Source organism: Pollachius pollachius (genome assembly GCF_949987615.1).
Source record: "Pollachius pollachius genome assembly, chromosome: 2".
In the NCBI taxonomy this organism is placed as follows: Eukaryota; Metazoa; Chordata; class Actinopteri; order Gadiformes; family Gadidae; genus Pollachius; species Pollachius pollachius.
This window is the reverse complement of record NC_136935.1, coordinates 5,755,422-5,783,381: the sequence shown is the minus strand read 5'-3', so window position 1 is coordinate 5,783,381 and position 27,960 is coordinate 5,755,422. Positions and strand designations below refer to the sequence as shown.

The 27,960-nt window shown below is 49.8% G+C and overlaps 1 protein-coding gene across 2 annotated transcripts; it reads left to right on the top strand.

The window, feature by feature from the left end:
* The first annotated feature begins 76 nt into the window (after positions 1-76).
* Positions 77-27,828, top strand: heatr5b (HEAT repeat containing 5B). 2 transcript variants are annotated; one of them, XM_079729576.1, is made up of 36 exons: positions 77-133; positions 627-836; positions 933-1,144; positions 1,804-1,912; positions 2,307-2,456; positions 3,018-3,189; positions 3,652-3,809; positions 3,940-4,189; positions 6,174-6,329; positions 6,782-7,032; positions 7,487-7,598; positions 7,776-7,928; positions 8,110-8,209; positions 8,772-8,881; positions 9,415-9,578; positions 10,224-10,399; positions 10,809-10,914; positions 11,627-11,817; positions 12,417-12,576; positions 12,670-12,859; positions 13,043-13,212; positions 13,728-13,869; positions 14,671-14,850; positions 15,410-15,673; positions 16,965-17,146; positions 17,284-17,352; positions 18,956-19,135; positions 19,655-19,904; positions 20,650-20,895; positions 21,646-21,773; positions 22,877-23,021; positions 23,287-23,562; positions 24,088-24,312; positions 24,804-24,955; positions 25,485-25,698; positions 26,796-27,828. In XM_079729576.1, exons 2-36 carry the CDS (start codon positions 711-713, stop codon positions 27,101-27,103), a joined length of 6,177 nt encoding a protein of 2,058 aa, XP_079585702.1. In that variant the 5' UTR covers positions 77-133; positions 627-710; the 3' UTR covers positions 27,104-27,828. The 2 variants fall into 2 exon arrangements, with proteins under 2 accessions (XP_079585702.1, XP_079585701.1); XM_079729575.1 differs by having other exon boundaries at positions 3,940-4,234.
* Positions 27,829-27,960: the final 132 nt, after the last annotated feature.

Genomic DNA, 27,960 nt, shown 5'->3' with positions numbered 1-27,960 from the left:
ATTTTATACACCTACACATATATCTGTGCGTACTTACCTGTTATGTTTGTTTCCAATCGAACTTAACTCATCGCAACACCTCCATTGCCCAATGATACGTCGTCATATTCATCCCTGGTTAAGCGATCGACAGGTAGGATAAACAAATGACTCGTGTTTCCGATTTTTAAGTCTTGTTAATGTCATGCTTTCCTTGTACAACACACCCGGGATGATTTGAGAGCCGGGTTTGTCTCGCAATAGTACGATAGTACAGAACCCAGCCGGTTCCTTAACGAAGCTAGCTTATTTGTAGCTCCCTCCCATCTCCTCCACAGCTGGAGGGTCGGACAGACCGCTGTCAGCAACATAGAGTTAACTATACTTACCTTATTGATGCCGGGTTAGGGCCCGATACACAGCACAGATACATAACACGGTTGGTACATCATCGCACCACTTTCTGCTTCCGCCACACAGTGCAGTAGAGGAGGTATTTCACCCAACTTTGATGAATGTGTCACAGCTACCTTTGGCGCTGTGTGGGTTTTAAAGGTCTGACGTGAATGGATGCATGGATCAAGAATATAGAGTGTAATGTAAATAATGTATAATGGCGTGTATCCGTGTTCGATATCTCAATGCAGGGGTGAGGTTGTTTTGGCGTCGCCGCATCGCTCGTCCTTGGAAATATCCGATTCCTCAGAGCCCTGGGTGGTTGGTAGTTCGACATGGAGCTGGCGCATAGTCTCCTGCTCAACGAGGATGCCTTGGCCCAGATCACCGAGGCCAAGAGGCCCGTCTTCATCTTTGAATGGCTTCGCTTCTTGGATAAAGTTCTCGTGGCAGCCAATAAGGTGAGTTTGTATATTAAGCGTTTGTTATTGTGCGCTGATCAGATAAACTGCGGCGCATTGCATTGCAGTTAAATGGTCCAATCTTCTGTCTAAAAGGTGGACGTGAAGGAAAAGCAGAAGAAACTGGTGGAGCAGCTGACAGGACTGATAAGCAGTGCTCCTGGACCCCCGACCAGGAAACTACTGGCCAAGAACCTGGCAACCCTTTACAGCATCGGCGACACCTTCACTGTCTTCCAAACTTTGGACAAGTGTAATGACATTATCAAAAGCAAAGATGACACACCAGCATACCTGCCAACCAAACTGTGAGTTCCCAATAACATAAATCATTATTATATTTGTTCATAGGAGTTAGTTTCATGCCAGTTATCTTTGCCTGCAGTAGCGATTGAGTGTTAAGGTCATCTGTGCAAGTTATAGGCCAAAACCTCTCAAACTTGCGGTTGGTGTATAATGGGTGTGCCCACACGGTGGTTTATTAGAGGATGAGATACGTTTTAATCCGTCGAATGATGATAGTATTTAAAAGGGAGGATTAGTGCTAGGGATCCTCTTTCGAAATACTGCAGCCTTCTGGTGCAAAGCAGCGTCAGTTGTTACATGCATATCGACTATTAAACCATACACAGTGTAGTATACAATCGTACAATATAGTGGCACTTTGTAGTCTGAATTGATTATGTCATTTTATATTGTTTATGACAATTGTATGCACTTGTTTTATTTTGTACATCCTGGCACTTAAAAATAGTACTTGTTTAGAATCTTATCCTAGCTATCTTTGTGTATGGGGAATGGGTTAACCTAGCAATTGTTGGTGCTTTGCACTTGTTTCTATGAACATTCTTACTGTACCGACAGCAATATATTGTTTCACCTTCTGACAAATGTACTAATTGTAAGTGGCATTGGATAAAAGCGTCTGCTAAATGTAATTGTCAAATGGACTGTCTTGTTTTGGTAGTGCTGCCGTGGCGTGTGTGGGGGCCTTCTATGAGAAGATGGGCCGAATGCTGGGGAGCTCCTTCCCTGACACCATCAACAACATGTTGAAGGCCTTGAAGGGTGCAGAGGTGAGCCTTTCATACACAACAAGGTCTGAGCCGTATTAGTCCATTTTGAATAACGAAGAGCACTGTTAACAGCGTGCAATACCATACATTATTATAAAGCAGTAATAAAAAGTTATTATGTTCTTATTTATTTACGTTAATTAATGAGAATAACCCTTCTCTCATAATGTATGTAAAAAAACAAAAAAAAAACACTCATAATTGTTGGTAGACAGTACCAACTTCCACACAGGCTGTTATAATGATCAATTTATAAGTGCGAGCAACAATAACACAACATTACTTGGACCAGGTTTACCAGGTAAAGCTAGTTTTGAAAAAACAGGAATGTGTGATAATAATGATAAAATCCTCAAAATCCAAGTGCCCTTGTCCCTCTCCGGTGCCTCTCCAGTCCCAGGGTAGGGGGGAGATACTGATCAGCCTGCAGAAGGTGCTCTGTGGACTGGGCGGGGCCGCAGCCTCCTGCCACAGGGACATATACAAGAACGCCCGCTCGCTGCTCACGGACCGCTCCATGGCTGTGCGCTGTGCAGTAGCCAAGGTCAGTTTTTGCCCTTCAACCATGGTATTATGTCCATCAGCGTCGGGCAGAAGTGCTGACGAGGAGGCAGGACGGATGAATCGTGGCAGCATTTTTGAGTCATGATTAGTAATATTATTAATTAGAACACAAATGCATATAGTAGATGACCTAAAGTACATCTAATGTAATTGTATTGCATAATACATCAACGTTGTACAAATGTATGATATATTGTGTATAGATTTGTAACATCAATGTAAGTGCTTCTGCCGTTTCAAAAGTCATCTATATGTGAAGAATCTAAACTTAGTACCACTGTTTTGGATAAGTGCAAGTGTATTTCCGTTCTTTTTTGGGGAGGACCTGTTTCCGATTAATTCTTTTTTTTCATCAGCCTTAGCTGATGACCGATACGCCGATACCGATTTTCTTGAGCTGATGTTTGGAGCCGATACTGCTTTTGCTCACTCAATTTACAAATAAAAAAATTGGCCAATGGAAATACACGTAAAAAACGCAAATATCGCCCGATATCGTCCGATCACTAGTTCATGCTCTCCTTTCCTCCATGCTGTGCAGTGCCTGCTGGAGCTACAGAACGAGGCTGTGTTCATGTGGACCACGGAGCTGGAGAGCCTGGCCACGCTGTGCTTCAAGGCCCTGGAAGGCTCCAACTATGGTGTGCGTGTAGCGGTGTCCAAACTACTGGGGACGGTCATGGCCACAGCCCTGATGCCCAAGCAAGCAGCAGGTACGGTTCCTCTGTGGTGGTAAAGCGGTCAAAACACGATGAGCGACCAACGCAGCGCTAGGTGGTTAGGTTGGCTTGGCGGAATATAGCCAGTCAACAGACCGGAGTGCTATTAACTCGTACCACTAATACAGTGTGGTGGTTGAAGTGGCTTACATTTACATTTAGTGCATTTAGTTAACACTTTATCCAAAGCGACTTGCAACCATTTTTAAACACACACAGCTCATCAGGTTAGGTGTCTTGCCCAAGGACACCTCGACACTCGAGGGCGGGATCGAACCAGCAACCTTCAGGTTTCAAATAGTACCACCGATGTCGAGAGCTCATCGTGTGTTGTTCACAGCTTAAGACCGGTCCAGTGTTTGGCGTTCCCTCTTCTGAGTCCTCTAGCTCCTGTGCTAACTAGCTAGCCATCTCGCTCGTGTGCTAACTAGCCAGCTGTCTCCCGCTTGTCCGCAGTCATGCGTCAGAACGTGAAGCGGGCCACCCTGGAGGAGGTGCTGGAGCTGATGGCGACCGGCTTCCTGCGCGGGGGCTCGGGTTTCCTGAAGAGTGGCGGGGAGATGCTGAAGGGGGGGGGCTCCATCAGCAGGGAGGTGCGGGTGGGCGTCACGCAGGTGGGCCGCCTCCTCCCACACTTATTGGCTTACTATTGGCACAAGTTTGCCAATAAACTAAATATTGGAGAGTCATTAGTATTTCAGTATTCCCCCCCCCCCCCCCCACACTCTGCTTGCCCCCTCCCAGGCCTACGTCGTGTTCGTGACCACGCTGGGCGGCCAGTGGCTGGAGCGTAACTTTGCCACGTTCCTGTCCCACGTGCTGGACCTCGTCTCGCACCCGCGGGCCACGCAGACGCACGTCGAGGCGGTGTACTCGCGGCGCTGCGTCTCCTTCATGCTGCGGGCCACCCTGGGCGGCCTGCTGGGCGAGAAGGCCCAGATCGCCGCCGGCATGGAGCTCTGCCAGGCCATCGGCAAGCAGATGAGGGCTGTGGGTAAGGAGGAAGGGGGGGAAGTGTCACGGTTCAGAGCGTTGCAGAGTAAGTACTCATCTGTTATTATTACCTCCACCTTTTCGTTTGAAACATTCTCTCCCCTTTTCACCTCAAAATGCTTTTATTGTTTCAGTTCGGGCATGGTTTGCTGGTGTGGTGTTGCGCATTTGTGTGCGTGTTCCGTTGGGTTTTCCATCTTTCCTGCATGTTGCATGCTTTTATTATTTTGGTTGATTTGTTTTGTTTTGCTTGCCCTTTCCATAAAGTTATAATATAAAGAATACAATTTCATCATAGTTCCCTTTTGTCATGAAAAATTCACCCTATTGCCATTTTGCTGACTCAGGCCGTGCCGGGCTTCTTGCCTGTTTATTGCAAACACTAAGTGTCAGTTATCGTCTTTAGCTACCATTAGCCTTTAGCATACACTGCAAGAAAGCTGGCATGCGTCTCTTCACTCACTCGCATGCAAACTAAGCTGAGTAGTCCCTTCACCATCCCCGATCAAGCCATAACATTTGAAAGAGTTCCTTGTCCAATTTATTGCACATGAATTTATTCCTCTACATTACATGACTTGTCAATCATGTTTCTAACCCTCCCCCCCCCCGCCCCCATAACAAAAGGATGATCCTTACTCTGTGATTTGCTTTGAAACCTAAAAGATGACACATTCACGTGTCCCAATGCAGTCTCACAATGCCATGTTTGTTCTTGGATTCTGTCTTGATGTTGGTACAGCCATGGATCAAGTCCACCTCCATATCCACTGAGTCTTTCAGCAATTAGGATTTAATAATCTTGGATATTATAGTTTTATTTTCTGAAGACTGATGAGCCCAAGTAAAGGCCCTTAATTTAAGTATTTTTAGCATAAAAAAGGGCTAAATATAAGAGGTGAAATCCAATAATCAGAGAGTAGCAATAATCAGAGCTCTATTGCTCTCTAATGGTTGATGACCTGAGTCCTACTCGTTTAGAATAACGTGCCTGTTATGTTTTGGTCGGCGATGAAATAATTAACTTATAATATATTAATACAAATAATAATAATAACAGATATTCTTAATATTATATATGGGCTTCCTTCTTTTGTGTTTTAATCTGATCCTCTTCTCTCTAAATTATAAGGCGACTCAGGCCAGTGTAATTCAATCTTTTTCTTATTGCCACCTCTTAGTTGCAGAAAAAAAGCATTTGTGTGCAGATTTACGATGCTGTAAATACATTGGCTTTTCAGTGGTTTGGTAGTCGATTTGATCAATAAGAAAAACAGAATCACACTGACCTTCTGCGCATACTTTGCCACACTTGATCAAAAAAAGTCAAACATCCTGTAGATCCCCTTTCATCAAAGATTTGAATAATTGTTCTAATTTGTTTAAAATCAAATCTAAAAAATAACGAGATAATATAATATATTTCAATCTTAAATTATTTAACACAAAACAATTAATTAATTAATAAATAAGTACAACAAACACCAGAAAACCTTGGTGGATATTTTAAATCACACCCCTGATAGTATTAACTGTGTATTGACAGCACAGCAAACCTGTTCTGATGTGATAATGGTTAAGGGAACATAACAACAAGGTGTTGGGGTCAGAGGGATGTGTTTCAGGGGTGTGGTGCCCCAGTTCCTTAGCCTTTGTTTCCATTCGATTGCGTGTGGTGACAGTGGTAGCGTGATGGACGCTACGGTGGCCTGGCCCAAATGAGCTGCTCTTAATTAGGAAAACCTTGCCGCGGTGCAAGTTCAAACGAATCACTTTGACGGAACTCAAAGCTCAGCAGATTCTCATCGGCAAGGTCACCGTCTCCCTCCACGCTGTGCGTTGGTAAACGGCGTTTAAGTCACAAAAAAAGCCACCACTAATGATCATCTACCGTGTATTGTTATTGTTCACCTTACTGACCATGTCCCCCTCCACCACCACCACCACCACCACGACCACCACCGCCTCGCTCCCCGCCCCCACAGAGGCCGTGGTGAGCGACCCCAGCGGGGATAACAAGGCCGGGGCGGCGGACGTGTCGGCCAGCCAGCACGTGATGGTGTGTGCCCTGAAGGAGCTGGGCAGCCTGGTGCACAGCCTCAGCGCCACCGCCTCGCCCCTCATCCAGGAGCCCTCCATCGGTAGGAGGGGGACCAGGGGAGCCCTTACATTCAAGATTCTTATCCTTAGCCATCATTGTTTTATACAGGGAATGGGTTATCCTAGCAATTGTTGGTTCTTGGCTCTACGAATATCCTTACTGTACCAACGGTGATATATTCTTGTTTCTTCTCTTCTGACAAATGTACTTATTGTAAGTCACTTTGGATAAAAGCATCTGATCAATGCCCTGAATGTAAATGTAAGAAGCAAAGAGTTTTATTCGTCACATTCATACAAGTGTGCAGTGAAATGAGAAACTCACTCACTCACTCTCCCCCCCCAACACTCACTCACTCACCCCCTCCCTCCCTCCTTCCCTCCCTCCCTCCCTCCCTCCCTCCCTCCTTCTTTCCCTCTTTCCCTCCCTCCCTCCTTCCCTCTCCCTCCCTCCCTCCTTCCCCCCCCCCCCCCCTCCCTCCCTTCCTCCCAGGCCTCCTGGAGACCGTCACCTCCGTCCTGCTCCACCCCAGCATGGCGGCGCGCCTGGCGGCGGCGTGGTGCCTGCGCTGCGTTGCCGTGGCGCTGCCATATCAGCTGACCCCTCTGCTGGACCGCTGCGCAGAGCGCATCAACAACCTGAAGAGCTCGCCGGAGGCCGTCAGCGGCTACAGCTTCGCCGTCGCCGCCCTGCTGGGCGGGGTGCACCAGTGCCCCCTGGGGATCCCCCACAGCAAGGGCAAGGTGTGTGTGTGTGTGTGTGTGTGTGTGTGTGTGTGTGTGTGTGTGTGTGTGTGTGCGTGCGATCCTTAATAATAACAATCATGGATGGGAAATGATGGGTGCCACAGCAGCAAGTACAAGAATGTACTTGCTAAAAATAGAAAACAAATTATACAGAACATATGTCTGTATTTTCACAATATACATATGCATAGAGAGTTATGGAGGTTTATATCTCCGTAATCATTAGTGGTCGTACTGTACTGAGGCCCCGCCTCACCATAATCACTTTACATTCCAACCTTTAGCACAAAAATCAATGTTACAATTATACATTTCCTGCAATATAGGCATTTCCTGCAAAGTAAATATGTAAAAGATAAATCAAAACCATAAGTCGAACTTTGATGGTTTCAGTAAGATGACTCCCAGGCACGTTCGCTGATTACAACGTTGTGTCCCCCCCCCCCTCTAGTTAGTGGTGAGCATAGCAGAGGACCTCCTGCGGACAGCAGCCCAGAATAGTCGCCTGTCCCTGCAGAGGACCCAGGCAGGCTGGCTGCTGCTGGGGTCCCTCATGACTCTGGGTGAGACGGCCGCTGCATCTGATTGGTTCGAATCTGATTCTAGCCAATCAAAATCATCAACTGCATTTACCGGTGTTTTGTGTTTCCTAAAGCGATTTCCTGATCCTTCCCGTCTTTGGTCACTCTTTCACGTGTCACACGCTAAACATTCTGTCTTCTGATTGGCTGCGGCCCCAGGCCCCTCCCTGGTGCGCTACCACCTCCCCAAGATGCTGCTGCTGTGGAGGAACGTGTTCCCCCGCTCCCAGAAGGAGCTGGAGGCGGAGAAGGCCAGGGGGGACTCCTTCACCTGGCAGGTCACCCTGGAGGGCCGCGCCGGAGCCCTGTGCGGTACGGGAACATCGGCCCAGTCGTTCTCCAGACGCCCCCTGTTCCCCTCCCTGGGCATCCTGACTCATTCACCTTTACCTTTACCCCCTCCCTGTGCAGCCTGACTCATTCACCTTAACCTTTACCCCCTCCCTGTGCTTCGTGACTCATTCACCTTTACCTTTACCCCCTCGGTCTGCAGCCATGCGGAGCTTCGTGGCCCACTGTCCCGAGCTGCTGACGGAAGACGTGATCCGCAGGCTGATGACGCCCATCGAGTGCGCCATGACCATGCTGTCGCAGTGAGTAGGAGGCCCCATGGTGTCTAGGAGTCCCTCTATGAAGGGAACAGTGAGGGCGTGATGGTCATGCCCTCGGTGAAGTGCAAAATGAATTGTTGATTTTTGTCTTATTTTTTTGTGGGAATTATAGGCCTGATTTGATTGTCGGCTCCGCAAGCATGCCTGTGTTTTGAGAGAATTATGTTCAGGAGCATACCATTTTCCATTATTGCTTAGTCTTGGAAGACTTGCGGTCGTCTTAGCTCAGGAGATGGAGTGGGTCGACTTGTAACCGGAAGGTTGCTAGTTCGTTCCCCGGACACCCCGAGTGTCGAGGTGTCCCTGAGCGAGACACCTCAACCTCACTGCTCCCGACGAGCTGGCTGTCGCTTGCACGGTCGACACCGCCTTCGGTGTGTGGATGGGTATGAACCGTCGCTTTGGATAAGAGCGTCTGCTAAATGCCCTAAAAGTAAATGTAAACTTTCCCCCATTTCGTGCTCTGCTGTCTGAAGTCGTAGCATGTAGCAGACTTGATAAGCGTCTTTCCTCATTGCTGCGGTGGTGTGTGTGTTGCTCGCAGTGTCCCGGCCATCATCAAGGTGTACGGAGCTCACCTGAAGGCCAGCGCCGCCATGGTGAGGCTGAGGCTGTACGACATCCTGGCCCTGCTTCCGCCCAAGACCTATGAAGGTACGGTGGCCCGACGGTGCACTCAGTCCTACTGTGGGCCAGAATATGAACTATTTTTTTAGGTGTCATTTTCAATTTTTTATGTACGCAAAATGTGTGCCCCTGACAAAGGATGGGATTAATCCAATTGATATCTATAAAATCACCCAATTCAATGTCACCTTAATAGAGGCCCAGATGTATTCCTGTTAGCATAGCATATTTGCCCAAGTCATATTTTAGCCAAATTGTTATATCTAACTACTCTGCTAATGCTGCTTTTTTTTTCTCCTCATTGGCTATAGCCTAAGCCAATCAGAGTCATCTTAAGCTTTTGTTTTACGCTAAATACAAGAGGAACCTTGAAACATGACTTGGGCGATAATGCTATGAGGCTAACAATATACAGGGATTATATTTTGTATGTTGAAATAAACAAGTAGAGAACACGGGGGAATCTTTGATTACCACATTGAATGTTCAGGGTCAGTTCTTCGGCGTATTTAGCCGTTGCCCCTTGAGGTGTGATCTGAATCGCTCTCCGTCTCCTACAGGCAGCTACAACGCTCTCCTGAGAGAGCTGGTGGCCGAGTTCACGCTGACGGATAACTCGGCCAACACCACCACCTCGCTGCTGCGCTCGCTGTGTCACTATGACGACAGCGTGCTCATGGGCTCCTGGCTGCAGGAGACGGACCACAAGTCCATCGAGGATCAGGTAACGCTCGAGGTCTTCGGTTGGGGATGACTCTGGGTTCACTTTGCTCACATGTACACTCCTCTCCACCATGAAATACGTAGCGGGTTTAGGTGTATCACTATAGCAACCATTTCATGGTGACTCTCACTATAGCAACACAACTGTCATGACGACTATAACTATAGTAACACTTTCATGGCGAGTATAACTACAGTAACCCTTTCATGACGGTTATACCTGTAGTAACCCTTTCATGACGGTTATACCTGTAGTAACACAGGTGTCATGATGGCTAGAACTATATCATCACTGTCATGACGACTATAACTATAGCAACACCGTCATGACGAATATAACTATAGTTACACTTTCATGATGACTATAAGGATAGCAACACTTTCATGACGGTTATAACTGTAGTAACACAACTGTCATGACGACTATAACTGTAGTAACACTTTCATGACGACTATAAGGATAGCAACACAACTGTCATGACGACTATAAGGATAGCAACACAACTGTCATGACGACTATAAGGATAGCGTCACTGTCATGACCACTGTAACTATAGCAACACTGTCGTGACGGTTCTAACTGTAGTAACACAGCTGTCATGACGACCATCACCATGGTAACAATGTGCTGCCGCGGGGTGTGTAGCTGCAGCCCAATAGCGCGTCGGGCAGCGGCGCCCTGGAGCATGACCCCTCCTCCATCTACCTGCGCGTCCCGGTGGGCGAGGCTGTCCCGGGGCCCCTCCCCCTGGGCGTGTCCGTCATCGACGCCTCGGTGGCCCTGTTTGGCGTGGTGTTCCCGCACGTCTCCTTCAAGCACAGGTGGGAGAGAGCGCCGACGACGGGGGGGGGGGGGGGGGGGGGGGGGTTTGGTGTAACTGTGTTGGACAACTGTGGTGCAACATCAGCTTTCATCCCCTCTGCTGCGTTGAGTACATTTTCTGTTCATGGTTCACCTCTCTAAGAAGTTCCGTTTCTTATATATATTTTTTTTTATGTAAAATTTTGTGAGTGAATTAAAATGTGAATCAGTTAAGTTTTCGTTAATATGCAGACTTTAGGATTGCATTCCTCGATCCCCGATCGATTTTCAACAATGGTAGAATTGATGCCGACGTGTGCTTTTCTGTGGCCTGCTGATTTTCGACGAACCCGCACCCAATGTGTTATCAATATGTGTACTACTAGCTCAGGGACCGTTTAACACAAGTGTCCTCTCTGTGGAGCGCAGGCTTCAGATGCTGGACCACTTTGCAGAGTGCATCAAGCAGGCCAAGGGTATCCGGCAACAGGCGGTGCAGCTGAACATCTTCACCGCAGTACTCAGTGCCCTCAAGGTGAGCCAAGACTGAACGCCTGCCCACGTCTCACTCTCCAGGGGAGAGAGACTCCAGTCATTACTCAGATGACCCGCCTTCAGCTGCGACCTCTCCTTTCTTCCTCCTCTTCGCTCTTATCTCATCTTTCCCTCTTCTGTTTTCTTCCCCCTCCCCTCCCTCTTTCCTTCCCTCCTTCCCTTCCTCCATCTTTCCTTCCCTCCCTCCCTCCTTCCCTTCCTCCCTCTTTCCTTTCTTCCTTCCTTCCTACCCTCCCTCTTTCCTTCCTTCCTTTCCCCCCTCCCTCTTTCCTTCCCTCCCTCCCTGTTTCCTTCGCTCCCTCCCTCCCTCCCTCTATCCTTCCTTCCCTCCTTCCCTCCCTCCCTCTTTCCTCCGATCCTTCCCTTTTCCCTCCCTCCCTCCCTCCCTCCCTCCCTCCCTCTTTCCTTCCTTCCCTCCTTCCCTCCCTCCCTCTTTCCATCACTCCTTTCCCCCCTCCCTCATTCCTTCCCTCCCTCCCTCTTTCCTTCCTTCCCTCCCTCCCTCCCTCCCTCCCTCCCTCCCTCCCTCTTTCCTTCCTTCCCTCCTTCCCTCCCTCCCTCTTTCCATCACTCCTTTCCCCCTCCCTCATTCCTTCCTTCCCTCCCTCCCTCCCTCTTTCCTTCCCCCCTTCCCTCCCTCTTTCCTTCCCTCCATCCCTCCTTCCTCCTCCTCCTCTCCATCCTGCACCCAGGGCCTGGCAGAGAACAAGAGCACCCTGGGGCCGGAGGAGGTGCGTAAGTCGGCCCTGGCCCTGGTGATGGGGGCCCTGGACAACCCCAACCCCATCCTGCGCTGCGCGGCTGGGGAGGCCCTGGGCAGGATGGCCCAGGTGGTGGGAGAGGCCACCTTCATCGCCAGGATGGCCCAGTACAGCTTCGACAAGTAGGCCGCTGTTTATCGCAAAGTGGTCTAACATATCCGACTTTAGGTCACTAAACTCTGATGGCGGACGAGCTCAGATCTGGGTGAACGGGCAGTTTGTTTTTCGTTTGCTTCATATTTCTTTAGACCAATCATGTTGGCAGGGATCTGTCAGCGCGTGATTGGCTATCAAAAGCCTACACTAACTCGTAGTAAACAGTATAAAAGTGTCCGTAAGGGTTTCAAATCAAAGACCGTGTAGACCGGCCACTGTAGAAATACACAAATACTTTTCTCTTCGGTAGAATCATTTTGATAATAAAACATTAAACAAGGCGTCCCTCTGCCCCTTACATTCTCGGTGCCCTAATCTGCCCCCGCCCACCCCATCGCAAGGGCCAGACTCAATTATTGAACACATAACCTCTGTTGAAAGTGTTCAGGCTCCGTCAGTGTTCCGCGTTTGTATTGCCTTTTTATCTTAATTGCAATAGCATCAAGATCACGACCATTCATTTCATGTGTTTAGCCACTTTTAATTGGATCCATCATATTGTTTCGTATTGTTTCAATGCTCTCAATTTGCCCTTCCGCCCCCTCTACACCACCCCCCCATCCAGGCTGAAGTCTGCCCGGGACGTGGTGTCCAGGACGGGCCACTCTCTGGCTCTGGGCTGCCTGCACCGCTACGTGGGGGGCATCGGCTCGGGCCAGCACCTGAAGACCAGCGTCAGCATCCTGCTGGCCCTGGCCCAGGACGGCTCCTCCCACGAAGTCCAGGTGGGCGGCGGCGGCGTCCCAGCAAAGAGGATTTCCCTCGCCATCCGTCCACTTCAATTAAAATGTGTGGGGTTTTTTTTGTTTTTTTTTCAGACCTGGTCCCTGCACTCGCTGGCCCTAATCGTGGACTCCAGCGGTCCGATGTACCGGGGCTACGTGGAGCCCACCCTGTCCCTGGTGCTCACTCTGCTGCTCACCGTGCCCCCCTCCCACACGGAGGTGCACCAGTGTCTGGGCCGCTGCCTGGGGGCCCTCATCACCACCGTGGGCCCCGAGCTGCAGGGTAACCAGCCGTCCTGATATAATGGGAGCTCATGTTGAGCTGTTTGGTAGATTGTCCAGCAGGTGGCAGTGTGATCTCCTTTTTTTTTTTTTTTTTTTTTTCAAGCAACGTGAATCAACACACATAAACAGGCTCAATTATCCCCTCGATTTTCTCAACCCTTGAGTGTTTTTGTCTCTCCAGGGAACGGTGCCACCATCTCCACCATCCGCTCGTCGTGCCTGGTGGGCTGTGCCATCATGCAGGATCACTCTGACTCTCTGGTGCAGGCGGCGGCCATCTCCTGCCTCCAGCAGCTGCACATGTTCGCCCCGCGCCACGTCAACCTGTCAAGCCTGGTGCCCTGCCTCTGCGTAAGAATCGGCCCAGCACCATTCTGCCCGTAGACCTTTCGAAGTATAAGTCCCGCCGCCGAGGATCCCGGTTCCCTCGGTCGAATGTCTCTGGGAAACAACGTGGGGTTTTTTGAACGATCGTACATTACAAACTCTGTAGGTGGCGAAGAAGTAAAAGCTGCGTCTCGTTTTTGAACCGCACACTTTTTCCATCTCGTTTCGACTGGGTTTTGGGATTTTCGCTGCCGTTAAAGTAACGAATAAACGATTATTAATGCTACTTTAACGGCACCGACAATCCAAAACGACGAGGGGAAACTAGATGGGAAAAGTGTGCGGTCCAAAACGGGACGCAGTGTCTTACTCCCTCGCCACCTGCAGAGTTTGTTACGTACGACCATTCAAAAACACCGTGCCATTTGGCCGGGGGAACCGGAGCGCTCGGAGGCGGGACTTATTCTCCAGCGGTCTGTTGGCCTGATCTCGGGTGACTCAGTCGTCGTTTACCCCCGCCCCCGCCCCCGCCCCCGCAGGTCCACCTGTGCAGCTCTCACCTGCTGCTGCGCCGCGCCGCGGTGGCGTGTCTGAGGCAGCTGGCCCAGAGGGAGGCGACCGAGGTCTGCGCCTACGCTATGAGCCTGGCCAAGAGGGCCGGGGACGGCAGCGGCAGCATCAGTGAGTACGAGTGGAGCCCTCATGCTACCCCCGCCGCGTGGATACACCAACACGCTGCGGTAGGTGGGATTCGAGAGTTGTTCAAGAGGGAGCGCTGAAGAGAAGGGTTTTGAAGATAAACAACCAGGAGGAGGCCCCCCCACCTCTCTGCTCCCTCGCTCACTATGTTTCTCTGCCAAAGAGGAGTCTGGCATTCATGCACTTTTGATTGACACGCAAGATGGAGGTCTCTGAACCAATCAGGGAAGAGATACCTTGAACGGTCAGAAATGTGCCTGGAGCGGTCTAAAATCAAAATTTGTTGCACAAATATTATTATTACAATCCTTATTGCCACAGCGCATTTCACTCACTAACAGCTGCAGAATGGCTGGGCTATTTCTAACAAATCACCCTAAAATAATAGCTGTTGAATCTAACTACAGCACCTTCAAGTCTAACCGACTTTATCCAACATAATCATGATAAAATCACCGTGGGATTGCGAGTGTTTTAAATGTAATTTCCGTGCAAACGCTCACGCTATTTTCGGCCAACTTCGCAGTTAAAAGGTGTAAGAACGCCGTAACGGAGAGTCTGCTCCGCCACCGACTCTTATTGGCATCCACACTCACGCTTCCCGCTCGCCCTCCCCCGGCTCCGACCTCCACCATCTGGAGGCTCGACCCCTCTGTATCCCCCCCCCCCTCCTTGGACCGCAGAGGCGAGGCCGGCCCTTTGACAGGGGGCAGCGAGTGACGGCGTGTTCCCTCTATGCTCTGATTATGTGCCCCTCCCTTCCTCTCCCTCCCCCCGGCCCAGAGCTCAACATCACGGAGACGGGCCTGGAGGGGGTTCTGTTCGGCATGCTGGACCGGGAGACGGACCGGAAGCTGTGCGCTGACGTCCACGACACCCTGGGCCACATGCTGTCCTCGCTGGCGGTAGAGAAGCTCTCCCATTGGTTGAAGCTGTGCAAGGACGTGCTGGCCGCCACCACAGGTGAAGTACTAGTTAGTAATGCTGCGAGGCCCTTTCGTTGAGATATGTAGGAGAGGTAGTGTTTTTTCGTTTTTTGGTCAGCCTCCTTCCACTTAGATTGGGTTTCAAAGGTCAGTGGGGAGTAGGCCTTTTCTGCACAATGTGGGTATGCGGTCTCTTCACACAGTTTGTGTCCACGTGCTTGCAGAAAGGTCAATGTCCCGGCAGCCAGGGGGACTCTTGGCTGATGATAACTCTATAGTCTGGGAACGCCGCGGTGCGATTCGCCCAACTGAGCCGAACATAATTCAATTTGTAACGAGCACATATTCAATTAGTAATGGCATAGCCCAGAAGGGTAACGCTTAAAGACGGGCTGACATCAGAAGCCAGATTAAAATTGATTTAAATTGAAAAGGGAAGGGGGAAGTGAATTCACAAGTTTAAATTCAGACCTGGATCTCTACCTTGTGTCTTTCTGCGTCGAATCAATCCGACGAACGACACAGAGGGAAAAAAGCACGAAGGCCTATCATTCTATGACGATAAAAAAACAAACATCTGCTCGCCGACCCCACAGAGGTGGGAGGCGGCGCCGTGACCTTCAACGCGAGCCGGGACGACGAGGACTCTGAGAAGAAGGACGCGGAGATGGACGACGACATCATGTTCACGGGCCTGGGAGAGGACGACAAGGCCAAGCCCTCGGCGGTCGCGCCGCGCTGGGTCACGCGCGTCTTCGCCGCCGACTGCCTGTGCCGCATCATCCTGCTCTGCGAGAACGCCAACAAGGCCCACTTCGACCTGGCGGCCGCCCGCGCGTTCAGAGCGCAGAACCCCAAAGGTACCCTTCAATGAAACACCCCCCCCCCCCCCCCCCCAGTCACCAATAGGGCTGAACGATTAATCAAATTCAAACCAACAACGCGATGTAATAGAATGCGATTAGCAAATCCTAAAGGCTGTGATTTAAAAAAAGATTTTCAAGAGTGAATAATACAGAACGTAAGGAACTTTAAAAAGAGAATTCGCGTACTAAAGCGCAATCCCAATCCCAAAATTGGCCGAAATAATCACAATTCGATTATTTCCCCAAATCGTTCAGCCCTAGTCACCAGACAGCTTGGCTCCAGTATCCCTCAACGAACCCCCCCCCCCCCGTCCGTCCGTCCCGTCCTGTCCCGTCCGCCCCCCCGTCACCAGACAGCCTGGCTCCGGTACCCCTGGAGCCTTACTAGGTTTTTGTGATTTGTCACCTGCTGTTGTGACGGCTCATTAGTTTCTTCTCATTCCTCTGGGAGAACTAAACAATAGTCCAATTTGAAGGAGAAGGGCTCCCCCTTGTAATTGGTTTCCTCCAGTTGAGTGTGTCGAAGTGTACTTTTTGTTCTACTGCACGATTTCGTGGGGGGGGGGGGGGGGGGGGGGGAATGCTTCAAGGCGAAAAGAGAGGCGTTCGCCCTAGCCATTCTGGTCTGAAGGTTAGCTCATTTGAAACCAATGTTTTTGGGGGTTTTCTGCCATCAGTGGTGGAAGAGGCCACCCTGGCTCTTCCTCTGTGTTTCAGCATGTAACGGTGGAGCCAGGCTAGTGATGATGAGTAAGGCTGCTCATGCTGTCAGAGAGAGAAGCCGGCGTTTACATAAGATTGGTACACTCCAACGCAACGGCTAAAAATAAATGCTCCCTGTGAACGAGCCACTCTGTACGCCGGTGTATCTGTCCTTTATGAAATGTTCTCAATTATCCCCCCCCCGCCCAGCCCCTTCAAGGTCAAAGGCCGTTGATCCACTGAGTTTCACATATGCTTCTCTCTCTAACTCTCTCTTTGTGTGTCTCTCTCTCTCTCTGTCTCTGTCTCTGTCTCTCTCTCTCTCTGTATCTCTCTCTCTCTCTCTGTATCTCTCTCTCTCTCTCTCTCTGTCTCTGTACCCCTCTGTACCTGTACCGCTCTCTACCGCTCTCTCTCTCTCTGTATCTCTCTCTACCTGTACCTCTCTGTACCTGTACCTCTCTATACCTCTCTCTACCGCTCTCTCTGTACCTCTCTCTACGGCTATGTACCTCTCTGTACCTCTCTGTACCTCTCTCCCTGTACCTCCTGTGTCTTCTCCCATGTGTCCCCCGGGTTGCAGGGGACCTGCTGGTACTCCACCTGTCAGACCTGATCCGCATGGCCTTCATGGCGGCCACAGACCACAGCAACCAGCTGAGGATGGCCGGCCTGCAGGCCCTGGAGGACATCATCAAGAAGTTTGCCACGGCGCCAGAGCCCGAGTTCCCCGGACACGTTATCCTGGAGCAATACCAGGCCAACGTGAGTCACTCGCAGGCTCGGTGAAACATTCTGCATACGTTACAGATTTGAACTGTTTGCAAAGCGGCTCTACTCTTGTAAAAACAACTGCAACAGTTGCAGCTTCAAGGCTAACCACTAATTGCACGATCCTGCAGGTCGGAGCGGCCCTCAGACCTGCCTTTTCTCCAGACACCCCGTCCGACATAACGGCCAAAGCATGCCAGGTAAGAGGCACCCGATGGAGGACCTCCCTCAACTCTTGATGACGTGTCCTTCATGTATTCGCCCGGAGCGTTAGCGGCATGAGGCAAACTAAATGGACCTGTCGTCTGCATACGGCGGTAGGCATTAGTGCTACGACTGTATGGGTCCACAGTAGCACTGCCACAGCAGCAAATTGCATAGTGCATAACACTGCATAGTGAGTCATCGTCACCGTTGGAAGCTGATTGTGCCGGTGCTCTGGCAGCAAAGGCTGTTGTGCGGAGGATGTAGCACTTCACTTTAAAGGTTTCCCCTGCCTCTCCTGGTTCTCTCTCTCTCTCTCTCTGGTTCTCTCTCTCTCTCGCTGGCTCTCTCTCTCTCGTTGGCTCTCTCGCTCTCTGATTCTCTTTCTGTGTGTGTGTGTGTGTGTGTGTGTGTGTGTGTGTCTGAGCTTGACCCCTTTGCTTTATTTCGAGTGTTCCCTTCCTTACACTGTACAGAGTGACTCACTCTGCCATTTTTAACACAGCATTTTCCCAGAGGGGGGATTGGCAGCACGCCCACAGGCCGCTATAGAAAGAGATGCATAAAAGTGTCAGGCAGTGTTACATGCATAATACAACAGCAGGCAGGAAGACGTGGCTCTGGGAAGCTGATGGAAAGCATACAGCCAGCGATACAGCCAGCCATATAGCCAGTCATACAGTCAGCCATACAGCCAGCCATACAGCCAACCATACAGCCAGCAATACAGCCAGTCATATAGCCAGCCATACAGTCAGCCATACAGTCAGCCATACAGCCAGCCATACAGCCAGCCATACAGCCAGCCATACAGCCAGCCATATAGCCAGCCATGCAGCCAGCCATACAGCCAGCCATACAGCCAGCCATACAGCCAGTCATATAGCCAGCCATACAGCCAGCCATACAGCCAGCAATACAGCCAGCCATACAGTCAGCCATCCAGCCAGCCATCCAGTTGATTCCTCACCAGAGGCCGTTACTTTAGGAAGCATGTCCTCTGTCTCCCACTGGTGAGGTTTGGGTCAACCCTAAAACTACTTATCTAGAGATCCAGAGATCCCCCTTGGCCAAGTTCTACTTCCTGCTTTCGTCCTAAATTGGCAGCCAAACAGGCAGCTTAATTAAACGTTGTGGCTCCCAGTGTTGACTTAGTGTCGGTGTAGTAAGATTGACTGATGCACAGCGAGCTTTCTTTTTCCCTGAATTTTGATTATATATATATATAATAATATAACTATACATCAATAAATATAATTTAGTGGTGCATAATGTAACCCTTTAGTTCAACTCGTTGCCCAGAACAATTTTGTTAATATTGAAGCTCGGAATACATTTTATGAGAAGCATTTGCATCATTAAAATAATAAAAATATGTTGTAAAATTGTATAAACTATAAAAAATGAAATGGTCATGAGATGGACCATCTCATGACCATTTCATCTTTTATAGTTTATACAATTTGTAACCAACAACATATATTTATTATTTTAATGACGCATTAAAATAATTAAATGGATCATTCTCTAAAATAAAAAATCGTGCATCTGTGACCTCGTTCTGATGAGGAGGAGGATCGTGACGTGTGTGATTGACAGGTGTGCAGCACGTGGATCGGCAGCGGCGTGGTCAGCGACCTCAACGACCTGCGGCGCGTCCACACCCTGCTGGTGTCCTCGCTGGACAAGGTGCAGGCGGGGGAGGGCTCGTCCAGCCGGCTGTACAGCGAGAGCGCCACCACCATGGAGAAACTGGCCGTGCTCAAGGCCTGGGCTGAGGTCAGAGTCTGCACGCACACACACACATGCACACGCACGCACGCACACACACACAGGCACGCGCGGACACGCATCCGGCAGGCACACACACAAAAACCACTCACACCTGGCAAACAAACACACACACCTTCCATGCACATAAACAACTGGCACGCACGCACACATGCATGCACAAACATACACATCAACACAGAGCCGTTTAAAGTATGCACGTACACGCATGCAGGCACGGGCAGACACGCACCTGGCAGGCACACACATGCAGACACACACACACTTAAAGACAAAGACACACACTTAAAGACAAAGACACACACACACACACACAAACTTGGCATGCAAAGACACACCTGGCACACACACACACATACACTTAAGATACACATGCCTCCACAACACTATAGTCTCAATAGCGCAGCGGTTATGTTGTTTGGCATCCAGTCGAAAAAGTGCTGTGTTCGATCTCTGATGCCGACACCAGCTTACCTGCAGGATGTCTTAACCCCCCCCCCCCCCCAGGTGTACGTGGTGGCCATGAAGATCAAGAAGGAGGCGGAGTCCAAGCCAGAGCCGCCGGCGCGTGGCGGCGGAGGTGAGGAAGACGAGGAGGAGGAGGAGGACCTAGGCGGGGCCGTGCTGCCCCCAGACAGCCTGATCAGCCTGGTGCAGCCCGAGCTGCCCTCCCTCAGCCGGCTGTGGCTGGCCATGCTGCAGGACTACGCTCTGCTCACGCTGCCCGCCGAGTTCTCCAGCCAGCTGCCCCCTGAAGGTACCGCCTCCGTCCCCCGAGGGCGTGCACCGCACACCCAACGAATCCCAGGCTCCCATACCCCCTGTCCGTCGCATTTCATCATTACATATTTGCATAAAGCGTGTTGTCCAGTTCTCTCTGTGTACTCCGGGAGTGCCTTGCCCTTTTGACTGTGCTATTGATTCGATTTTAGAGTGCGGTAGAGATGCCAAGGTGTGAATCAAGTCGAGTGTACATTTAACACCCCCTCTCCTACACTCGCTAGTCTTTAATCACTAATTACTTCATTCCGCATGTGAACGCACTGACCTGTGCAAATAATAACCCAACAGCTAATTACACAACCCTGTGCTTTTTGATTATGCAAAAAACACGAGCCGGGCTCAAAGGGAACGATCATATTATAATCAGACACCCTTGTTCGTTTGAAGTCCATCACTAAATGGGCAGCGTGTGGCTCAGGAGGTAGAGCGGGTTGGCTGTTAACCAGGTTGTTATTCCGATCCTTGGCTCGGAGTGTCGAGGTGTCCCTGAGCAAGACACCTCACCCTGACTGCTCCCAACGAGCTGGCTGTCGTCTTGCAATGTTGACACCGCCGTTGGTGTGTGAATGTGTGCATCAATAGGTGAATGTAAGGCAATGTTAAATAAAAGCGCTTTGAGTGTCCACTGGTAAGGAAAGCATTATATAAATGCAGTCCATTTACCCTGTATTTACTAACCCCACCGGGTGCCTCTCTGCTGTTGGGGTGTGTGGCTGCAGGCGGGGCCTTCTACACGCCAGAGACCATCGACACAGCCCGCATCCACTACCGGGGCTCCTGGGCCCCTGTGCTGCACGCCGTGGCCCTCTGGCTGAGGAGCACGGGCTTCGGGGCCGGACAGGAGCCCATCGAGCCCCCGCCCGACCCCACCAAGGCCCCTGGGTTCTTCCCCAAGGGGGCCTCCTCCGCCGTGGCCCCCAAGAGCTTCGAGGACCTGGTCAAGGACAGAATGCATCTCATGTTGGGTAAAGAGACACAATACACACACGCACACGCACACGCACACACACACTGTGGTGTAGATGAGTCCTGGCGTGCTTTGATGTCTGGTATCTGATCTTAAAATAGAGCTGTGGAGATGTTCATTCCGGAATGGATACCAGAAGCTTCATCAACCTTGTGCCTCTCGGTATTTCAATGAAACACACATTCCACATAATTGTAGGATTATGGAGGGATCTTGATTCTACATTGACACCAAACCTTATGAAGTTGATGTTCATTTATATATTCGTATCACCGATCCGAAAAATACATGCATGCATCCCGAAAGCGTTCAACACAAGATCAGCATCCAGCAATGCACTGGCTCTAGTTTTGTTGCTGGGAATAGATTTTCGCTCTCATAATATAGGATTTCCCTGCTTTTAACTCTAAACTCTGTATTTAGGATCAGGCATCAAGAATGCTGTTGGCGTTTAGGTCCAGTTTCTGTTTCAGAAAGTCCCACAAGCGGTAATCTGATTGGACACACTTCGACGGGTAGCCTTCAACCAGGTCAAAGTTGCAACAGTTTGAACTTTGGGGGCGACTTCAAGGGGCGAAAGAATCCCAAGAAGCGTCAACACCGAGTTGAGCTTCAACGCCGGGCTCCAGCGGAACACATTTCCAACGCCGGCACGAATAGCGCTGAAGCTCATCATGTATTCACGCCTAACAACCAGACGTCCTTCTGGTGTCTGACCCTCGGCTGTCCGTTTCGTCTCCTCTCGCAGGCGTCAGCATCGAGTTCCTCTGCTTCCCACGCGCCGAGGAGCCCATCGAGAACGTGACGTCGTGCCTGCAGGGCCTGTGCACCCTGCTGGACTCGCCGTGCGCCAAGACGCACATCGCAGAGGACCAGGTACGGGCCCGGGTCCAGAGTGTTACAGCATGCATGGACACCAGTCAAGGGCAGCTCTGGAAATATCAGCTTTCAGAAGGAGAGATAATTGCCATGCAGAACACATTAGAGACGGAGCTATGTGAAACTCCTTCGGTTTTTCCTGCAGCTTCGTGAACAGTACAGTATGTATCATTTTACAGTCTAAGAGCTTAGTCTTCTTGCGGTCTATATACATTTGCACAGTTAATCTGTTTTTACACTTATAGAAGCGTTGCTTGCTACCAGTGGCCCGTTGGAGCTGGGCCAGGGGGGGATGAGAGTTATAGAGTGTAGGGCTCTGAAACACATTCGACCTCCGGAGGCATAATGTACTCTGAACGTCATTCTGGTGGACCTTCACGGATGTATCTTCGGAAAGGAGAATAAAAGTTGTTTCTTTCCACTCTCAAGCAATTACTACGAAGTGCCGGTACTTAAAATTAAACTTCTAATCAATTAATTGGGTTTTAATGGACCTCCCTCGTATTGTTGCCAACTACTCAAAATAATTGCATATGGTCACACCTACATCCTCTATTCCCCACCTTCTCGAATGTTCCCCCCCTTTACCTGCCTTCCTACCCTGACAACCGCCACGAGTTTTGGATCTTTCCGCCCTGTGGCGAAGGCAGACTCTGGGTCATTAATACAGACTCCGGGTTAGGGCTGCTCGATTATGGGAAAAATCATAATCACCATTATTTCGGTCAACATTGAAATCACGATTATTCGAACGATTATTTTTGAGTTTGAAAACATGTTGTATTTATTCAGCATGTCTCTCCCAAAAAAAACGTTGTAACTGAGAACTTTGAAATTTCGCCTTAAAAAAATACACAAAATGGTCAAAAAGAAAAAGTTCCAATCTAAAATAATATACAGATATGTATCAGCTGTTCTGCCCTTTCTATAAAACATGAAATTAAATAAATTAAAACAATTAAAAATAAATTAAAAAACTCGATTATGTTAATTTTGTGATTGTTTGACGTCAAAATCAAAACCGTGATCTAAATTCGACCAATCGCCCGGCCCTACTCTGGGTCTGTATCAATTGACGTGTGCCTGCGTGTGTTCCCCAGCTGCTGGCCGTGGAGCTGCTCAACGTCCTCCACCGCCTGCTGCTGACCCGGGACCCCCCCGCCGTGCAGCTGCAGGTCACCGCCGTGGTCCAGGAGACCATCAGGGCCGCCGTGGAACACCTCCAAGAGCAGAGGACCCAGCAGGGTCAGAGGCCGCCAGACAGACAGACAGACCGACCTGTGGAGCTACAAAGAGCTCCCCATAGTTACACACACCTACACACAGTTACACACACACACACAAACACAGGACATAAAGGAACACAAAAAGGTTAAAGGTTAAAGACGTGTTTGTTTGTGCAGCCACATAAGTGGATGTTTTGCTAAAGCATCCTCTGGCAGACTAAAGGGTGCCTGTACATTGTTTCTATATGGAGCTCCACTAGAGTGTGTTACTTTCTCTTCTTCAGGCAAAGAGCATCAGGGGGAGAAGGACGGCCCGCCCACGGCCCTGGGAGAGGGGGGCGAGACGGGGGAGCTGGTGCCGGGCAAGTCGCTGGTGTTTGCCGCCATGGAGCTGCTGGTGTTTATCCTGGTGCGCCACCTGCCCCAGCTCAACACGCGGGTGAAGGAGTCCCCCAGCCACGCCGCCCTGAGGCCCCAGCGGCTGCCCGGAGAGAGCGCCTGCCTGGTGGCCAACACCGTGTCCATCCTGGCTGAGCTGCCCTCGCTCTGCACCCCGGCAGGTGAGGCCCGGAGCCACCCGCACGCACATACAGTTGGAAACGCACGTGCAGACACAAGCCCCCTCGCCTGCACACACCCACACCCCACGCAGACACACAGATCGACAGACGCACGCTCCACAACACACACACACACACACACACACACACACACACACACACACACACACACACACACACACACACACACACACACACACACAGTCACACACACACACAGTCACACACACACACACACAGTCACACACACGCACTACACCACTACAACTAAAACATAAATACAAGATTGTCGTACTGACAAGACTTGATTTGGCAGACAAAAGTCTATGCTTGGAAGGCTGTTGGACTGGCTAGCCTGTTGTGTTTGTTTGGGTGTGGACGTGGCAGAGCTTGTATATGCATTGTTAACGATTAAGAGACACAAATGTTTTCATCAAGTCAACATGTTGTTCGCTATGAAGCGGTAATCTCTCTCTCTCTCTCTCTCTCTCTCTCTCTCTCTCTCGCTCTCGCTCTCGCTCTCAGGAAGCATGACCATCCTGCCCACCGCGCTCTTCCTCATCACCGGCGTGCTGCGGGAGACGGCGCTGAAGAACGCCGACCTCTCGGTGCCCGTGCCCGTGTCCGCCGCCCTGCAGGGCCTCAAGACCGTCATCACCTCCCCCCTGGCGCGGGCCGACAGCACCCAGACCCAGTGGACCAGCCTCGTCCGGAGCAGCCTGGCCTCCGTGCTCGAGTACTCCCAGCCCGGTGGGTAGAGAACGCAGAGCAGCACACCGCGGCGACATACCTCCAGGGCGCTGTGTGGCTCGGCCGGTAGAATGTGGCAATTCTAGGCGGCATGTGGCTCTGGAGGTAGAGCGGGTTGGCTGGTAACAGGAAGGTTGCTAATTTGAATGTCGAGGTGTCCCTGCAGCAAGACACCACACCCTAACAGCTCCCGACGAGCTGGCTGTCGCCTTGCATGGTTGACACCGCCGTCGGTGTGTGACTTGTGTATGAATAGGGTAATGTAAGGTATTATTGTAAATTGCGCTAGATAAATGCAGTCCATTCACCATTTGCAATCCCACTGATAGGGTTAGGGGTGCGAATGCCACTGATCCTGGGGCTGCCAACGCTAAGGATGTATTCCTTCCTGGTTTAGTAAGATGCTTTTATCTCAAGCATCAAACAATATAACCAGCGCTATTTTACACTTGACATGAGAGTGACTGCTCTGGTTCATGTGTGTTCCTCAGATGACTCCAGGCCCGACATGGACGAGGTCAGCATGTTGACCGCCATCACCCTCTTCCTGCTGTCCGCCAGCAGCGAGCTGGTGGGAGTTACCGTCCTGCAGAAGGGCTGCATCGACCGCTTCAAGAACGCCCTGAACTCCAGCGACCCCATGGTGAGGGACCGCCCCCCCCCCCCCCCCCCCCCCCCCCCCCCCGGCATCCGTGGGGGAAGGTGTGGAGATCATTGGCAATGATCTCCACACCTGACTCAATTTATTTTGTGTGTCGATGCCCAGCAGTTAAATGCCACCAAGCCATTGTTAGGCATAGTTATAAATTAACATTTTAATGGCAGTCCAGTTACAATTTCATTTTAAATATTTTGTTCATTGTCTTTTAAATCGAGGTTGTTCACTGAATGAGGCCAGCTGATATGTTTGACACTTTCACTTGTTCTGTGTACTTGAAGTTATGAAATCCAATTAATGATGTACAAATGCGATTCACTTGCCTCGTGTTAGATACTAGTTACAATTAACGTCAGTAAGTGTCTTTGATTTTAATTGGATAACAAAATTTAAAATAATTCACATTTTTCTCTGCTTATGATTTAATCGTGAAGAAATAAGAAGAATGAACGCTTGTTTGACCCATAATAATCCCGTGTGTGTGTCGGTCTGTGTCTGTGTATTACCGGGACAGGTCCAGACGCGGTGTTACCAGCTGTTGCTGTCGGTGTTCCAGCACCCCAGCCGGGCACTGGCCACCCCCTACATCCACGCCCTGGCGCCCCCGATGGTGGAGAAGCTGAAGGCGGTGGAGCGCAGCCGGCCGGGCTCCGCCGGGGAACTGCAGGCCGTCCAGGAGGGCGTCAGGGTGCTTGAGAACCTGGTGGGCATGGGGGAGGAGCAGAACCGTAAGTGGGTCACAGTCGCCTCCTTTTAAAGTAGAGATTATTACCTCCGCGATTCCGATTCCTGAACTTGAGTCTCGGCCGATGCCGAGCGTGCAGCATATCGGGTCGGCTTAGCTCAGGAGGTAGAGCAGTTGCCTTGTAACCGAAAGGTCGCTAGTTCGATCCCCAGCCCCTCCTACCTGATTGTTGATGTGTCCCTGAGCAAGACACTTAACCCTAACTGCTCCTGACGAGCTGGCTGCCGCCTTGCATGGTTGACTCTGCCGTTGGTGTGTCAATGTGTATATTAACCGATGTAAGTCGCTTTGGATAAAAGCGTCTGCTAAATGCCCTAATTGTTATTGTAATTTTATACCGATACAGCGTCTACCGTTGTAACTACTAATAGCACTTGTTCTTATTGAAGGGTTCTCTTACGACGACTGCAATGTATAGTCGGTTCACTGTCTGTCGACAATTTACATTTATAATCTATATTCAAAATAGCACATTTGCATTCTTGTAGTGAAGCGTGAGCATCTATGTTTTTCTGACTTGGTAGCTTGAACGGAGGATGAAAGAATTCCCGATGCTGGTATCGGCATCGGAAAAATTCTATTTCAAAGCTTTGAGTTGTTGTTGTTGTTGTGGTTGTTACGCTTATAATTTATTGACAGATCATGTGATCATCACGATGATCAAGTGGCTCAGTGAACCTTTGTAACATTTGTGAAATAAGCGTGTTATTATAGCGAGTTACACAGGGGTATGTGGGGCCATTCACAACAGATATTATATTATTTATACAGGGTTGTCCATTTCTCTCCGTTATTTGTTTGAACAGAAGGGCATTTGAAAGCTGTGTGTACGTTTTTGTCATCTGTGCAAATACATGGCCAATCCGCGCGTGAACTGATTGACAATCTCTGTGTACATTACTAGTCTGTATGCATATATTGACAATCTGTGTGTCAAATTTGTTTAAACAAACAGAACTTCAATACAATTTCAAACATTGATTTCAAAATGTAAACGTCAGACAGCCAGGGCTTGACCGAACGAACGAACGAATGCACAGTAGACCGAACGGCCCTCTCTCCATCCCCGCCCCCCCCCAGGGGTCCAGCTGCTGGCCCTGCTGGTCCCGACCCTGATCTCCTACCTGCTGGACGAGAACACCATGGCCCAGGCGGCGCCGGCCTCCAGCGCGCTGCACGACTTCGCCCTGCAGAACCTGATGCGCATTGGCCCGCTCTACCCCGCCGCCTTCAAGACCGTGATCGGGGCGGCGCCCGAGCTCAAGACCCGGCTGGAGTCGGCCATCAGGGCCAACCAGGCCAGCAGCAAGGCCCGCGAGGCCGCCCGATTGGCCCAGCCCGCCGTGCAGGCCGCGCCCACCATCAAGCTGAAGACCAGCTTCTTCTAGACACGCTGGAGATGGCCTTTTTGTCTTTGTGTGTGTATGTGTGTGTGTGTTGTTTGTTTGGAAATGTGCGTTTTATTTTAGGCTGGTGTATATTTTCCATATCGATTACAAGCCTCTATCCGGTTTATTTGTATATTGTAAAGCTACATTCTGACCGTCGCTTTCTCTTGAAGTGGGCTCTTTTGATTAATGTATTCTCATGTGATTGCCATTATTAAAGGGTATTTGAATGTTTACTGTCTACTGACTGAATGTTGACAGATTTCTGTTAGAATGTACTTTTTCACACAATGCACATGCATAAAGGGACACAATCAAATATTTTTTCTTTAGTACGATTGTGTTTTATTTTTTTCCTGGATGCCCAGCAGTTTAATGTCACCAAGCCATTGTTAGACATAGTTATAAATTAACATTTTAATGGCAGTCCAGTTACAATTTCATTTTAAATATTTTTCTTTTGTTCATTGTCTTTTAAATCGAGATTGTTCACTGACTGAGGCCAGCTGATATGTTTGACACTTTCACTTGTTCTGTGTACTTGAAGTTATGAAATCCAATTAATGATGTACATATGCGATTCACATGCCTCGTGTTAGATACTAGTTACAATTAACGTCAGTAAGTGTCTTTAATTTAAATTGGATAAAAAAAGTTAAAATAATTCACATTTTTCTCTGCTTATGATTTAATCGTGAGGAAAATAAATAAACTCCCTGCAAATACATGAAAGCTTGTTTGACCCTTAATAATCCTTTCTCACTTTCGGATCATGAAGTTATTTTAAATGTCAAAGTCGCTGCGCACTGCTCTCCTTTTCCTTCTTACATGGCGATATGATACTCTAATATATGGGT

Excerpts from the sequence above, each read along its gene's own strand:
- heatr5b (XM_079729575.1), top strand. The coding sequence starts at position 711 with ATGGAGCTGGCGCATAGTCTCCTGCTCAACGAGGATGCCTTGGCCCAG. Across the intron at positions 14,851-15,409 it reads CGTGCTGGCCGCCACCACAG|AGGTGGGAGGCGGCGCCGTG; the intron begins GTGAAGTACTAG and ends CCGACCCCACAG. Across the intron at positions 20,896-21,645 it reads CAGAATGCATCTCATGTTGG|GCGTCAGCATCGAGTTCCTC; the intron begins GTAAAGAGACAC and ends CTCCTCTCGCAG.